General features: G+C 43.3%; 2 protein-coding genes across 5 annotated transcripts in view; one reads left to right on the plus strand and one right to left on the minus strand.

The window, feature by feature from the left end:
* Positions 1 to 2884: 2884 nt before the first annotated feature.
* sp5l (Sp5 transcription factor-like) lies at positions 2885 to 5611 on the plus strand. 2 transcript variants are annotated; one of them, XM_056385199.1, is made up of 2 exons: positions 2885 to 3196; positions 3758 to 5611. In XM_056385199.1, the coding sequence occupies exons 1-2, from the start codon at positions 3137 to 3139 to the stop codon at positions 4793 to 4795; spliced, it is 1098 nt and encodes a 365-aa protein (XP_056241174.1). In that variant the 5' UTR covers positions 2885 to 3136; the 3' UTR covers positions 4796 to 5611. The 2 variants fall into 2 exon arrangements, with proteins under 2 accessions (XP_056241174.1, XP_056241175.1); XM_056385200.1 differs by having other exon boundaries at positions 2886 to 3358.
* Positions 5612 to 6573: 962 nt separating this feature from the next.
* Positions 6574 to 16569, minus strand: part of arhgef25a (Rho guanine nucleotide exchange factor (GEF) 25a) — a 45562-nt gene continuing 35566 nt past the window's right edge. For 2 of the 3 annotated variants that reach the window (XM_056384151.1, XM_056384153.1), the window contains 13 exons: positions 15710 to 15834; positions 14935 to 15001; positions 14398 to 14501; positions 14097 to 14166; positions 12423 to 12512; positions 11758 to 11850; positions 11304 to 11354; positions 11109 to 11186; positions 10790 to 10981; positions 10347 to 10527; positions 9918 to 10147; positions 9545 to 9676; positions 6574 to 8617 (listed from right to left, as the gene is read on the minus strand). In XM_056384151.1, coding sequence (XP_056240126.1) covers positions 8495 to 8617; positions 9545 to 9676; positions 9918 to 10147; positions 10347 to 10527; positions 10790 to 10981; positions 11109 to 11186; positions 11304 to 11354; positions 11758 to 11850; positions 12423 to 12512; positions 14097 to 14166; positions 14398 to 14501; positions 14935 to 15001; positions 15710 to 15834 — 1536 coding nt within the window. In that variant the 3' untranslated portion in view covers positions 6574 to 8494. The remainder of the gene's footprint in view (positions 8618 to 9544; positions 9677 to 9917; positions 10148 to 10346; positions 10528 to 10789; positions 10982 to 11108; positions 11187 to 11303; positions 11355 to 11757; positions 11851 to 12422; positions 12513 to 14096; positions 14167 to 14397; positions 14502 to 14934; positions 15002 to 15709; positions 15835 to 16569) is intronic. The other variant, XM_056384152.1, reaches the window with a different exon arrangement.

A 16569-nucleotide genomic window follows, 5' to 3' on the forward strand; every position in this document is an offset into this window, starting at 1 on the left:
TCCATTAGGCCACATTTGTCACATGAGGGCTATTGAGTCAGCACAGTGCTGTAAAATTGGCTTTTTGACATGGCCACCAGTACAAAGGCTGCTCTCCTCCGTGGCTGCCCTTTTCGAGTGCAGATGGTCAAGACAGCTGGGACAATTTAGTGATCTGAGGCTTTTAAACTGCCCCCCAGGCATGATAAAACCAGCTTGAGTAGCCACTTGCATATTCTATGTTCTGAGCTTAAGAGTAAGATGATGCCTGCAACAAAAACAACACCATTTGTTGGCAAAAGAACTAAAAATTCGTCCTGGATTGGCAGAATTCAGAACATTAAACTATCACTGTAGTGTTTTAAAATCTGTTGTTCTTTTATCTTGGATTTATTTTCTGTCTTTTGCTGTTCAGAAATAGGCGCATAAGAACGTCTGTATCGTCCTGTTGGGTCTGTGTCAGTTTTGAAGTTGAAGTTGCTGGTAGCCACCCCAGTCAGAGCAGCCTGCAATGTATGACGGAGCGGACCTGATTACAAGCAATCTCACCAGCTGTTTAATGAACACAGGGACCTCTTTCTCTGGAAATGAGTTTTCCCTTGAAAACTGTGGAAGCCGTATCCAGGTCTATTTAAATGAGGTAACATGGGGAAGGTAAGCACCACCACATGAGCATTGTTTTCACAGTTCAAAGTGAGGAGAGAGTACTTTGCACTTCAAAGCCACTCATCTGGGAAGCAGTACAGTGGGGGTGGGGTGGCGTGGGGGAGAGGGGACAGGAAATAAGAATCAGGGTAATTAACAACTTCTGCTCCGTAATAAACCAGAGACATAGTGTACCTCTGCCTGTGAGATACACTCCTATTTTCATGTCCTCCTCACTCTTTGCCATTTTACTACTGTTTTCTTTCATCCCAAATGTTCACTTTAATTTGGAATCCGTGTTTTTTCTCATAGCTGCTGGAGCTGCATCGTGTTTGTTAAGATTTGAATGGGAAATTTGTATCATAAATCATGAACACATTTTTTTTTTATATCATAGCTGTATCGATCGGCAGATGTTGGCTCTTGCCTAAATGATTTAGTCAAGTTTAAATTTCAAGCAGGAGGTATTAGGAAACAATGGGACAATTAGAAGTCATTAAAATGTTTTATTAGCATCAGCTAAATGTAATATTAATCTGATCTAACATCCTGTCAATATTTCTATAAAGAAATAGTATCATTATTACTGCTAAATAAAACAGATTTTCATAGTTGCTCTGTTTTGTACGCACCTAAAATAAACACAATCAGTGTGATTTATTAACAGGCTGCAGCTAAACTCTGCACGTCATTGTGAGTCTGGAGAAATCTTTTGTTTCAGGCTGATGTGTCTCCTTGTCAAGGACATATTGTTGGTTGCACTCTATCTGCTCAGCTTTGGCACCAGTAACTTCAAAAGGCCTCACCCAAGTGGTACAGTTTACTGGTTATCTTCCCTCTCTTTCATTTATTTATTTAAAAGCTGTTAATTCTACGTGGAAGTACTACATGCAACACAATAAAGCTTACATTTCTGTTCAAATTCATTTAGAAAATATACATTTTGTTCAGTTCTTTCTAATTTTAGGTGGTTTCTCCCAGGGGGTATGTTTATTTAAGGATCACAGTCTGTAAAACAGAGAGAAGTAGATAAGCGAGGAACTAGGAATTTACATGAGAAACAGGTTCCCAGCCTGGATTTAAACTCTTAATATTGTAATGGTGAACAGATTTACAGAATGAGATTAAGCCTCAATCTGCATTTAATGGAGCACATCTGAAGTGGCCTCTACTTGAACTCTGAAATGTGAGAATGTCACACAGGGCAGCCTATTTGACATGTCACCTACTGGTGAGAACTCTGAGGCTTTGATTGAGTTTTATCAATTAGCTTTGTGAGGGAAAACACTCTGCCTGGCTTCACAGAGGCTGCATTAAGACACAAAAAAAGTTTGTCACGTGTCACCTTGAGAAAACTAATAATCAAACACAAACTGAAATAAGCAGCAAACTACCTTCTGTTAATTCGTTTTTCTCTGGTTTTGTTCATCCAGCAGGTGATGAGTTTTAAAGAGAGCGTGGTTTACCTCACTTGAGCACAGTTAAGCGTGTGAATACGGCTTCCTACGGTGAAATGCCTGATTTAACTAAACCAAAATGCATGTATGTGTTTTCATCAGGAATTTCATGAACAAAAACTGAACTAAATGTACTCACCTTTACGCCCTGTCATCGACCTCTCTGATTCAGCATTCACCCTTCTTTGTTTCATTAAGTGATGCAAGACGTAGGATTTCAAAAAAGTAAAATTCAAGGCTACTTTTATTCCTCCCTGTAAAATATTATATTGATGCTTGTTTGTCTTGTATTTGCTGAATGGAGATCATACTTTGCCCAACTTTTCATTTAAGATAGCATCACTGATTGTTACCACAAATAAAAAAATCTATTTATTTACTATCTTTACTTGAATTCCCACCGTGGAGTTGAAGCGGTATGCAAATACTCCCAGAGAGAAAAATATTTTTGACTAAGCAGGCTATATTAATCTTAGATCTTTTAACAGACTAAGCATTTTGTTCTTGTGCAAGTTGCTGAAACACTAGAAATGTTGGGGTTTTTTTAATCATGGAGGTTGAGAGTTGTTGTATCAGTTTATTTGAAAATAAAAAAAAGTCCACAAGAGAAGTTAAGTTAGATCATCTGCAAAGTATAAATTGCAGAAGATTCTGTATCTTGTCTCAAATCTCTTTTCTTTTCCTTTTTTTTTTCTCAGAACAATTGGAGGAGGAGTCAGTTCTTGGGGTCAGCATTTGGTTGAAATTGAGTGAAATTATGAGTAGCCCACCCCTTCACCTAACAGCCCCCCCACCCCTCCTCCCGCCCTCTCATCTCCTCTCTATTGACTGGCTCTCCTGCATCATACTGGAGACCCCGTTGAGAGGATCTTTTCTCTCTATAAAGAGAAGATGCAGCTCAGACGCCTTTGAGATGATCGCAAGGATTTATTGCGCACTTCTCTGCCTCTCACTTCAGACGCGCATCCTCGGCTGCTTCAGCACCAAGTGATCTGGACTGCTAGCATACTAAAAAAAAAAAAAAAAAGAAACTACTGGACTGAGTGGACATTTGAATGACGCGGGATTTCCCCAGTCTGCTCTGCTTAAGTGTCGGAGGGATCCAAGACCCGAATGTGAGCATCCTTTTCTTCCGCGTTGAGAGCTGTAGTTGAGACTTTGTGCGTCGTCGCCTCCCGGCGCAGTTTGTGTTGCAGGTGCGTTGAGAGGGAGCGCGAGCACAGATGGCTGCGCTGACGATACAAAGGACTGACAACTTTTTGCACACCTTCTTACAGGTTTGTTGTGTAACCGTCTTTATTGAGGCAGTGCACGCGGATTTACATATTTCCTGCTTTTGCGGTGGTGAAACGTCTCCACAACTTGTGCGAAATGAATGAAGAGGCTTGATGCCTGATCGGTGCGAGATGATTTAACTTGTTGTAGTGGTAAAATAATTTGAATACATTAAGATGAAGTCAAGTAAGAGCAAAAAATACCAGGAAAATGTTTAAATTAAATATTTGAAAACTGGTTAATGATTGATTAATTTGGTTTACATGGAGAGTCTATTTCTGAACGTTTTAGGAGAGCTTCATATAAAAGAAAATGCTTATTTGAATGTAAGTAGATTTAAAACTAAGTTGTCCTAATGGTGGCTCATGTAATCTGATGTGTGTTTTTGAATTACCACGCAGGACCGGACGCCCAGCTCCTCTCCAGAGGGAGCACCTAACGCCCTCTCCTTCCTGGCCACCACCTGTAGCCAGGCCTGGCAGGTGGGAGGCGCTATGGGCTCAGAAGGTTCCCAGTTCCCCTACGAGGGCACCGTCAGCTCCACATCGGGAATGTTTCAGCTCTGGAGCAACGACATGGCGCCCAGCACAGCCCTCAGCACACACCAGATGACCTTCACGGTGCCCAAGGTGCAGTTCCCTGGACACATGCAGTCTGGCCTGGGTCACCATCATCATCACCCCCATCACCACCACCACCATGAGCTGCCTCTCACCCCTCCAGCTGAACCTCCCTCATCCTACTCCTTCGAACTGTCCCCTGTTAAAGTCTTGTCCTCGCAGCCGCAGTCCAGCGGCCCCTATTACCCTCAGCACAACAGTGTGGGACAAAACTTCCCCAGCTTCCTCCAGAACTCCTCAGCCAGGCATCACCTGCCTGGAGGCCATGTGGAGGAAGGGCAGCAATGGTGGAGCCTACCCCAAACCAACGCCACCCCCTCCAACCATCCCTTCTCCCTGGGCAGACAGCTTGTTTTGGGCCACCAGCCCCAGATAGCTGCTCTTCTCCAGGGCACCTCCAAGGGGCTGCTGAGCTCCACACGCCGCTGCCGACGCTGCAAATGCCCCAACTGCCAGGCGAATGGTGGGGGGTTAGAGTTCGGAAAGAAGAGACTGCACATTTGCCACATCCCGGAGTGTGGCAAAGTGTACAAGAAGACCTCTCACCTGAAGGCACATCTGCGCTGGCATGCCGGGGAAAGGCCCTTCATCTGTAACTGGCTCTTCTGCGGTAAAAGCTTCACCCGTTCAGACGAGCTGCAGCGGCACCTCCGCACACACACGGGGGAGAAGCGCTTTGGGTGCCAGCAGTGCGGCAAGAGGTTCATGAGAAGTGACCACCTCTCCAAACACGTCAAGACCCACCAGACCAGGAAGAGCCGGTCTGGGCAGCCTTCACAGAGCACGGACCCTCTGCTCACCAATATCAAGAGAGAGTAACCTCTGTGGTCCATTGTTTAAAAATGATAATCAACAATGAACAGACTGTGTGACTTACACTTGCTGCCATAGGTTTGCACTAGAGGGTAAGCATCAAGCTCCCCGAACATCTTCAGTTGTCAAAACCCTACTTTTGACTTCAAGTAGTACCATAAAAATATATTTAGAGACCATTTTTAACAAAAGTAACTGTGTGCTGTTTGAGGCAAGCCACCTTTAAAAGAAAACTTGAAACCTTTTCCAGTGACATTGTGAGTGTTTTGCTGCATTCGTTGTACTTTTCACACAAATTTCACCTGGAGCAACACTGATTTAATGCCTTTGAACAATCTGTCTAAATTTTCAACTTATTTGAAAATCAAACATTTTTCAAGCTTGACGATGTAAATATTTTATCTCTGCGAAGGATGTGGCAGAATTCCACGAGACTTACCTTAATATTTTGTCCATATCGCCACATTCAAAATAAATGAATGCCTTAGTACAGTTAAAAGGTTGCTGTATAGAAATGATCATTTCTGCTCTGAACAGGTTCAGAATGGAAAATTGCCCGTTGCTAATTAGGTTCTTATTCCAAAAAGATTTTCCTAATTTGTCTGCTTCAAGGTAGGGATCTCTTTTGAAATGTAAACACGAGAGTCTCTGATCTACTGATTTATCTCGTCTGCTCTTAAGCAGCAATGTGAAGCACCGCTGCTCCAGATTAGCAAACATTTGAACACATTTCAAGTTCTTTGTAAACAATGTATAAATATCATGAACAATTTTATTGGGGTTATGGCCGCATGTAAATTTTAATAAACACTGTCCTTGCTGAAACAATTCCACTGTTTTGAATGATGTTATTTTCTTACATCTTTATTGACTGACTGTGACTATCTGACTGACAGCAGGAGTCAGTGGTTTTAACCTCCTTACCAGCCCCTCCAATGAATGTGTGAATTTCTGCGAGTGCCCCAGAGCTCCTAAAGATCTAACATTTTATTTAAATGATGATTCGATTGCATTCAGAGTACAAAGGCTGCTCATTGTGGCACTGGTGTGAAGGAAGAAGCTCCTAAAGAAGACCTAACATGGTAGGCTGTTCAAAGATTTTCACACCTCAAAGTAAATACTCATCCCATTGATGGGGCTGTTTGTCTCGCCTGCTCCAATCAAGTTCACAGTCATGTGGTTTTTAATGAGTGTTTTCTTTCTCTCAATGGAGGAGATCGAGTCAACAGATGCAACAGAGGGCACTGGAGAGGAATTCCCTGTGAATGGGACCCCTGTTGCTGAGACCCCCTCAGTGGTGACAGGAACTCCCTTTGATTTTGCACCCTTGTGAAAGTTAATACCCCCTTCGCCCCCCTCCTTCCGCAGCCTCCATATATCACAGCCGTGTTACGATCGGCCCTGCTTTACTGCCCAGAATGGGGCTTTATTCAGAGGCCAGCCAACCAGCTGTCTGCTCATCCAGGGGTTTCTTCTCTTTGTTTTTAATCCTGTTTGAACTTTGTCCAAGGGGGATGCCGAAGCAAGCAAAATACTTTGCCTTTGTCTTTGTCAGAATGGAGTCTGAGGACCTCCACGGCAAAACCAGTACTTTAATTTCAATATTAGCTTAACTAATAAGAAATGAACATTTCTTTCATTCAAATGAATATTTCCAAAAGTGGTTACAAAGCACTACAGTACAAAATCCACAGGAAAAAAAGACTAGACTTTAAAAGTATACGGGGTTATTTTGATCAAGCCAATAAAGAGAGACTGTGTGGAGTCAGCTTCAGACAATCGGCTTCAAAAAGACACTTTTTATTTGATATGATACAACAGTTTCTACTCAGTCAAACATGGCATTAACCAACCCTCTCTTGGTTTTACGTCCTTGCTTTTGGTTCTCTGTAGTGGTATTCCTTTGTGTGACATGCATAACTGCCTGATCAGTAATTCCCATGAAAACTCACCAGTTCACATTAACTGCAGAGTAAAGATGCAGATTCTGTGAGACGGTCCAGCTCACCTGATGTCTCACCTTTCAGTTTACTTTAAATCATTTATTGTTGTTGATTTGTTTTTTGTTTTTTTGGACAGATTATTAAGCAGCTTCAATGTAGGAACTGAAATATGAGGCCTATTGATCTTTGGTGCAGCTGTATGATCAAACTACTGTAAACTGGAAGTCAAAGCCTTGTGGGGACCTCTACTGGCCACAAAAAGAACTGACCTGATATTGACAGGATGGCCCCTTTCACCTACTCCGCTCTCCTCTTTTTGTCACTCAGGCATTACAATCCAGATAGTAACACAGGTATCTATGATTGTTTTGTAAGAGCAGTGGCAAACTGAACTATGGAGTAAGAAGTATGAAACGTTTGAGTGGTGAGCTGCAGTTGTTTTTGGCACTGTTGTCTGAGGAAGAGGGTACATGCAGATTTGTCAGCATCGCTCTGTTTATCCAGCAACATGTTATCCTTCATTTCTACCAACTGGAGCAGTAACAACGTTTCTTGGCATACCTGGGTCATTCTTCATCTTACGAGTGGAAATGTATGATTGCCTTTTCTGGTATGCACTGCACAGTATTTAACCCATGAGGGAAAAAGCTAACAGAGATTATAGAAATGGTGCACAGCCTTGACATGACAACAGTGGACTAGTAAAACAATCAATATTAGTTTAAACCAATGCATTTTTAAGGACGTGTCCCCAAATCCACTCCGGCCTGGAAAGAAAGATCTGTGTAAAGAAGCCAGTCAATCACCAAGGAGATGTTGCTTGCAACACTTTGGGTCAGCACAGCAGTCCCTTTGAATGCACCTATCTAGCAACTCCTCAGGAGTTGCCCAAAGAGCAAAAAGTATTCTGTAGTGACGTCATACCCACAGAGAACCTCCAGGGGGCTCCCTCATGCCTTTTTTGTCCAGATCAAACAAGGGCCAGTCAAACAGAATAAGAGAGCACAGAGGGTCTCAACACTGTGGCGAGAAAGAAAGTTATTCACTCTCAGATGATATTCGAGTGAGTCCTTGTAGCATGTTCACATCAAGTGTTCTGCCTTTTTCCCGTTCTTGTCAACATAAACAGCAAACTCAGTCGTCAGCAGGGGAATGACAAAGTATATTTACGTAGCTGTAGTTGTCTTCACAATGGGGCATATGAGAAAAAAAAACTTTATCAAGAAAATTTACCAGAGAGTACGAGAAGAGCCACAGGCACTCCTTGCACACTCTCATGCACACAAACACATCCATACTTCATTGCACAACATTCAGGCACACACGTAACTCCAGTGACCGCCCCAATTAGGAATGGATAATTCTTCATGAAACAACTCCCCCTTGCCCTTTGAAAGAGAGAAGAGTATGGTATACAAACTCTCGAAAAGGTAAAAAGCAGAAATTGCCATAACACTGAGTGTTTTTTCGCTCTGAGCCCAGTACCATCCCACTGGGTGCTGTTCATGTACACTGAAGGTGTCCAAGGCTAGTCGCCTCCCTTTAAATGGCTCTCTAAAAACAGGAGCAAAGTCATGTTATGGTTGCAGCTCATAATTCCTCCATATGTTCCTTCGGGTTCCTTCTTTATTCTCCAGAAATCACTGTTGAACCAGGTAAGGGTCCAGCCTGGCATAAACAGACAGTAGACAAGTCTTCTTGTCCCCACAGCTGTAACATTAGCTGCTGCCCTCCTGACCCAGAGGACAGATGGCGTGAGAGTTCATAGGTCGTCCTCAGCTAGCTGAGCCAGGTTGCTGGGGCGTCGTCCGGCAGAGGGACCCGACAATGAACCCTGGCTCCCATCAACAGCCTGACCCCTTCTGCAGCCCTCTCCTGCTCTCTGCTGGGGAGAGAGGGAACATTCGTCACACAGCTATATCCATGTAATGCACTCAAACCAAACTCATAACCTACGTACGAAAACATTTATAAGAAAAATTGTATATCAGCAATTTTTCATTTGGAGCCTCCATCTAAGAAAATGCATTGGCTCTAGTTCCACCTATTCACCCCAGCACAAGTATGGGAAATGATTATGTGCCTTTGATAGGCATCTCTCTCTGACTTCCTCATCTGGCTCAGTCTTTTTCCTGTTTGTCATGTACCAAGTCTATCCAGCCTGAGTAAACAGAGAAAGAGGCGGAGAACAACAACTGCTGGTCTGTCAACACGGTCCCACTGAGGATAAAAGCCCTGTGATCACAGAGGGACGCGACACTAATGGTAATGTAAAGCCCAACAACAGGATGCTCCTATCGTTGGCTGGCTAGATAGTTACAAGGTAAGAACAGACAGGCCTGACATTTTAGAAAAAAATGATATTTCTTGTAAAACACTTTTTGCTGCATTAACCTGACCGAAACAAGTGCAGCAAACATTGTATCCCAAATATCCAGATTGTTATCAATTCCCTTTTCATCCAATAGGGGGAGGAATAACTCTTCTTATGACTCAACAAATCCCCTCACTTTATGTGTGTCTAAATAAATGGTTACCATTGGCTTAAGTCTTTCATCTTTTAATTAACATTAATGAGCACATTGGAATTACTGTGAGAAGTTGTACAATGGCCCATTATTTCCCCAGCGGTTAGCTTCCTGTGGTTTGTTTTGTCATTAATTTCCCCAATGCTGCTGTTGAATAATGACTGCTAGAGAGCCCAGGAACACAATGTTCAACTATGTGGAAAATAATTAATAATTATTATAACTGAAACGTTGGGGCTCCAAACAAAGACAAATTTGTGTCTAAATGCATGCGTTTACACTACCTGTGCGCTTTGTGTAGGTGTGTACAGCCCATTTGACACAGCTTGGTAGTTTGGCTGATCAGTGAAGCCCAGTTGGACGTGTGATGGAGAAACAGTTTGGGAGTCAGCAGGGCACAGCTGGACCACAGTGGGCTGCAGATGCAAACAACAGGTAAGTCACTCAATGCTGTACTGCATGCACACAATACCATTTGTTAGCAGTTATTTTTATTATTTCATTTGTGCAATACCCAGTACTGCTGCCAGAAAAAAAAAAAGCTTAAGATAAGCAGGCCTGGCTGTGTGTCAGGGGTGTCATAAACAGAAATGCTGTGTGTGAGTGGGAAGTAATTGCAGTACAGGGGCAGAGAAAGAGACAGCTAAAGAAACCTACGTCCCGCAGTGAGTACGTCTCGCTGGGTCCTTGGCCCTGGCCTTGGCTGGGCAGGTAGAGCGTGGGCAAGGACGTGTTGTGAGAATGAAGGGAGGGCAGCTTATGACGGTCAATGGAGGCGGAAGAGTGGGGCCGCAGAGCACTGGCAGCAGACAGAGGGGGCCTCATGCTGCGGCCCAGGCTATTTGACTTGCTCTCTCGCCGCTGGTACTCAATAGGTGACTGTAGGGCTAAAAGACACAGACAACACGGGAAGTTCCACTTCTGATCCTGAATGTTTTATATTATATCACGTGGAGTCAGCCTTTACTTTGTCAGTTACACTTTATATAGTGGTAAACGTAAAGATTCAATTAATGGTTTTCAGCACACTATAATGTAGCTGGAAGCAGGTTATGGCGTCGTCTTGAGAGTTCAGCTTGGTCTCACCATTGAGGAAATTACGCTGGGTTTCCAAGATCTGAACCACATCATTGACCCAGGCCCTGCAGATCTCAGGGGAAGAGGCCTGCAGCTGGAAGCGCACCACGCTCCCATCAGGATTGCGTGATGTCATCACAAAACGAGCATCATCGCCGTCCACACTGGGCTCCACCCCTAGGCAGCTCACCTGGAACATATCACATCTGAGGAGTGAGGAGTCCATCCTGCTGAGTTGCTTGTTAAATACTTCACTAACACATGCCAGCCTCTAAAAAAAAAAAAATCCCTGCTGTGGTATTATGTAACGTGTGCTGATTGGAGCAAGAATTAGTGTGGTGTGAATCTGTTGTGTAACTTATAACCTGGGAGTGAAATGTGCTTTCTCATTTTTAGTATTTTATGATGCTGAAACATCCTTTGTGGCTGATCTGAGTTCAGCAGGTGCCCACCTTTATGCTGTTCTTGAAGATGTAACCGGGGAGTGAGAAACCTTTCTTCCTATCGATCGGCTCACTGAAGATGACCAGCTGCTCAAACAGGAAGACCCGTCTTTCCTTGGCCCGTGACAGGAAGCCACTGTCATGCTCGGCAACAGTGAAGGTGTCTTGCTGGAGCAGTTTGCCCTGGGCTGTGATCTTCCCCTGGTGCCACGGCGAATATAAACACAACAAACAGAGGAAGTGGTTGCAGCGCGGGTTTCACGGGATGAACAGTTGGCATGAGAAATGTTTGGAAGACTTTGAAGGAAATAAAATTCCTAAGACGTACCTCAAAGCCTTGTAGTCGGCCCACATTCATCATGTCATTGCAACGTTTTGGCACAAAGCACATCACTTCTACTGCTTTCTGTTTGAAACGCAACAGTGAGGTTGTTATGAAGAATACTAATAAAAAGCATGAGCTACAGCACATACAAACAATTAGGAGCACAAACAAAACATCACTTTAAACCAGGACACCCACCTCCAGCTCCTCCGTGTCCATCCCAGCTTTGGTGTAATACTTCAGGAAGTCCTGCTCAAATAAACACAGCATGGTTACCAGAGCATTCCAGGTTTACTGCTCAGAGTGAGGTGAGGACATCTGGAGGAGTATTTATGGGTGTTGAACCCACCTTTCATTTGGATGCCAAAGGGCAAAGTTTTATACCAGAGATGTCATTTTATGATCATCTTTAAAAGGCTTTCACGTATGATTGTTTAAATCCACGGTATGGAGAATGGAGTCTCATCATTTAATTTGCCTCTTCCTCTCTTGACTAGAAAGTAACCTGAACAGACGATACAGCCTGTGTTTGTGTGCATGTTACAACCTTGTGACTGACCCTGCTATGTGTCAGACAGTTGCTCAGTGAACACCCGTGCGTGTGTGAGGTGTTGGTGTGTGATCAACAGCGCAGCAGTGCCCTGCTTTTCACCTTGAGCAGCAGCTGGTACTTCATGATCCTCTGGACAGGTTTGATGAGCAGGTCATTGAGCTGCAGCCTTTGGCCCAGCTGCTGCCGCAACTCCTGAAATCGGAGACGGACACAACGACACGGCACCAGTCAACATGACAGTCACGGCACAAAACATGGCAGCCAATCGCCAGTGTAATTCCTCTAAGACAATACATCACAAGGATTATACTGTTTGTCTATTAGGCCTATGTTTACTGTCAATTAAAAGGAACCGATGACAATCTGAATAATAAATGGAACCTGAAACACACCTGCATGGCCATGTATAATATATAGTATAGGAACTGTTAGACTTTCATGCATACAAAATGTCTTATTAACTACATGCCTGAGCACAGGATGACCAGTGTATCAAATTAAATTGTCTTGAATTAATAAGTTAATCAACAGAAAATTAATCGAAAACTATGTTTGGAATTTAATTATCTTTTTAGTCATCTATTAAATAAAAATCCCAAACATTTTCCACCTACAGGTTCTCATACGTCAGATATTCATTTTTGGAAATTGAATATTTTCTGGAATCAATTCGAAGATGTCACATCTGATTCTAGTATAGACTGAACATAGACTACATAGTGTACAATTCATCAGGCTAGTAGAATACATTAAGAGGTGCTCACCTCAAAGTACGTCTCGATGTACTCTGACACAATGTGTTCCGACTTGGGCTTGTTCTGACAGTACACAACGTACATATGCAGACGCCTCTCCTGCATTACAAGCCAAACAAGCATCTCATTACAAAATCATTCAGCCGAACCTTTGATGCAAATTAGCCATGAAGAGAAGAACACTTTACAACTGCAACATGAGCGTCACTGTGTGAGAAATCTTGAGTTGCATTACAAATAATTGAAAATGCTACTGAAGGTGAGCAAAAAAACTACAACAATAACTGTGCAGTGTCTCCGGTTGCTGTTTGGGATGAAAGGGAGCAGAGCGATAATGATTTGCCTCATGGTGAGGGGTCTTTGAAGCTGACTCTGTCTGGTTAGTGCCTACTCTTCTGTGACTAATTGGCCTGGGAGTGCAGATGTGGCAGTCCTGAGCGCCCTAATGGAGTTACATGTAGATGAGCATCAGGTTATGTATAATTTACCCAGGTTACCCTCAGTGTAACCAGAGCCTTTTAGAGGCTCCCGATATAACACTGTACCTAGCAACAAGCTGCATGGCTCTGTAACCTAGAGACCGATGAGCCGCTCCACCTGATTATGGACATCATGAAACACTGCAGATGACGGCCGCATCGTGAAATACAAGGGTGTGTGCCGTGCGTGCATCTGTCTACCAGCCCTCTGTATGAGAGCACAGCTGCGTGTTTACATGTGTTCGTATGTCGCATGTGTGTGAGCGAGCACACATGTTGCACATTTGTGACAAAAGCTCTTGTTAAAAGGAGATTGGGGCTTTCTGCTTTTCATCGGGGCCGTGTTCCCAGTCTGCTTGTCTTCACAGTTTGACACCATGCTTAGATTTAGTTACAAGTTTCTTTATTCCCCCACAGGCTTTTTAAGTTGATTATCCAGTGGGCTGAGCCTTATTGGATTGTTTAAAAAGAGAGAGAGAGAATATAGCAAAAGAGAGACACAGACATTTAACTTCATCATCCAATCAAGTTGGTCAAATTACACATCACATCAGACCAGTCTGCATGTGCCACCACTTAACCAATATACATGAATCTAATTGAGCTTCCATAAGCCCTGTGACCCTGCACCAACGCAGGCTCTACTCTATTCTAAGAACAGTACACTTAGAAGTGAATCTTTCTTGCGTGCATTGCTTTGCTTCATCCTTGAGCCAAGATATGTAGGAAGAAGTACGTCTCCGTTTTGGGTGGAAAAAAGCCCTCAAATCAAAGGGCCTGAGCGGAGGGGTTGTTTTTCCTCGTCCTATTCATGTTGTCTTTTTCGGCTGTTTTTTCCCTGGTGTTTCCTGACCAGTCCGGCCCAGACTGGAAATCGGCCAGTGTGTCATTTGTGTGTATGTGTGTGTTTGCCATGTGCGCTTTTGTAAAAACACAGCCTGGACTGAGACGTATCAGTAACAGGGAAGTGGAAGGAGAGACGCTGGCAGCTGAGGGAGAGGGAGAGACGTACGGTATAGGATAAACAGGGGCTCTGCATGTTTTCTCAGCTCTATTTACCCTCACTCCAAACAGCACAAGGAAGCAGAGCCAGACACTTCCACTGACGTGTGTGTGTGTGTGTGTGTGTGTGTGTGTGTGTGTGTGTGTGTGTGTGTGTGTGTGTGTGTGTGTGTATGTGTGAGTCTGTAGTAGTTATACTTACATGTTTAATGAAGAGCTGAGCCAGTCTCTCTGGCTCTGCCAAGCACTTCTCCAGCTCTCCCAGGAAGTAGCTGAAGAGAAAACACACACACACACGCACACACACACACACACACAAGTACACAAGCACAATCATCCCCAAAACGGAAGGTCAGATTTGTCTCCTGACCTATTGTTCCTTTGTCCTCCACAAACACAATTCACTGCAAATCACTATTTGTCTTTCATTTTGAATGCAACTGGAGCGAACACACAATTTTCCTCAAGTGGAAATATATATATTTTTAAAATCAGGGACTTACTCTTTATGCCAGTCAAATATTTGGTGAATGTTCCCAAAAACAATCTTGTCTTTTCCCTTCATGTCCTCCGGGATTCCTTTGGAGCTCATCGTGGCCATGTAGCCCTGCAAGGCAATGACAAAGCTGCTGCTGACGTCTGTTCACACTTACGAAAGCCCCTCACCTGGCTCTGAATAACACCAGTAAATATAGCTAGATTGTTATAACATAGCAGCAATCACACACCAGCTATTATTGAGCTTATGTTAACTTTCAAGATGGCAAGAGTTCTGCGCTGAATCAGAATATCTCCAGCTATTTAAGGCCCCGGGAGATAGATCAGTTTGCAACATAATACTCTTCAAGCTAATAATTCACTAAATCTTCTTAAGACTGGAGAAGGTGGGGTGGAGGCAGACCAAAGTGTGAAGAAAAGTGGAGACGTTCTGATGATGTGGATTTAGAGAGCTTTCCCTGACAGACTGGGTGGATGACTAAGCTCCTTCCTCTCTGTCACTGCTGAAAGTGTGTTCTTAGCTGCCAGACTGGGAGGTTTACCTCCACTATGAGCCCCAGGTCTCCCACATAGTGCTTCTCTGTCTCAATAAGCTCCTTCAGCACATACCTGTAAAGATACAAATGAGGGAGGATTAGTGTTAGACTTATGATATCAAATTTATTTTTGCAAAATCTCAGTAGCACTTTATTTTCACCCAGAGTCCTAGTTTCTGAATCATTTTCCAGAAAGGAACTGATGCAAAACTGTGATTTTGTATATCCTGGAAAACTGGTACACTTCCAGTTAACTAAATCCAGTTCAATGGAGTCTTTCAGCATATAGCAGGTAAGATGAACATGCAAACATGTAAAGTTTTAGCGAGAGACTTCAGTCTTGACCTTGGAAATAATAGTTTGACAAAGTAATCTTAACTCACTAGCTATTTCAGGAGCCTTTAATTGCATCTTACAGTCTTCATCAGCAAATGGAGTTTACTCATTTGCCATGACAATGGCTCTCAGTTGTCTTTACATGACGTATGGAACTTAAGTCATGTGGTAACAGCTGATGAAGACCATGAGATGCTGCTGAAAGTTCTGAAGAGAGCTGTGAGTCGGCCCTGAGATAAGATTAAATTTGTCTGTCTGTGAGGTTGTAAATTATAGGCAAGCAGGCAATTCAATAAGTATGTAGAAATAACGCATAAATTAAAATTGTCTTCAGTTAAATTGTCATAACATCTATTTACAGAATGTGTCAAAAAGCATTGCTGTCATGTGCTTTATCTTTTGAGATAAATGATGTGAGCCACGTTCGCACTGATAAAACACATACATGCTTTTTTCCAAGGCACTTCTCCTCTCCTCCTCAGTGTCAGCCGCCGCTGACCATTGGCTGGAGGTGTCGTCCATCAACATAGAGCCGCTGTCATCTGGCAAAACACTGATGGACTGAGTGTCCTGAGGAGGCAGAGACAGACAGACAGACAGACAGACAGACAGACAGACAGAGACAGACAGACAGACAGACAGACAGACAGATAGGGAAACTGTTTATCAGAGGTCCAGTGCCAGTGATATGGATGATGCCAGGAATAAAGTAAGCAAGGGGAGGTAAAGCGCAGGAGAGAGATGATAATGATGTAGGTTGCCAAGGTGACCAGGGAGAGCAGAGAGACACAAGGAACAGAGATTGAATGATAAGAAGATCAGAATCAGATTGTCCCTGTTAATGATCAGTGCCGTGCACCTCAGCCCCAGATAGATGGAGAGGACGAGATTCAAAGATAAAGACAAAGGGTTAGAGGGAGCAACAGGCTGGACAGCTGCTGCAGATGAAATGAAGATGTGAAGGTTCTCGATGGAGTTTTGGCTTCAGATGGAAGAAGAATAGAATCACTGCATGCCCACTGGCAATGGCATTAGATCTCTGATTTATGAGTTAATTAATAATTTATATTTTCCTGCTTTGCCACCCGAGGATTCAAACCCACGTTAATACATCACATAGTATCTGTTTTTAAATTTCTGCAACACTACAACAGCAGCATCTACATCATCATTTCCTAGTAGACTACTGCCTTATTGGCTGCAAATAGGAAAGTGCGTGGCCAAGGTTACCCTGACTTAATCGATTGTGTTCATGTGTTATATACATGACCTCCTTTTCATGCTTTTTCCTGGAATTGATATCAT

The sequence above is a fragment of the Seriola aureovittata genome, chromosome 9 (genome assembly GCF_021018895.1).
Source record: "Seriola aureovittata isolate HTS-2021-v1 ecotype China chromosome 9, ASM2101889v1, whole genome shotgun sequence".
Taxonomy (NCBI): Eukaryota; Metazoa; Chordata; class Actinopteri; order Carangiformes; family Carangidae; genus Seriola; species Seriola aureovittata.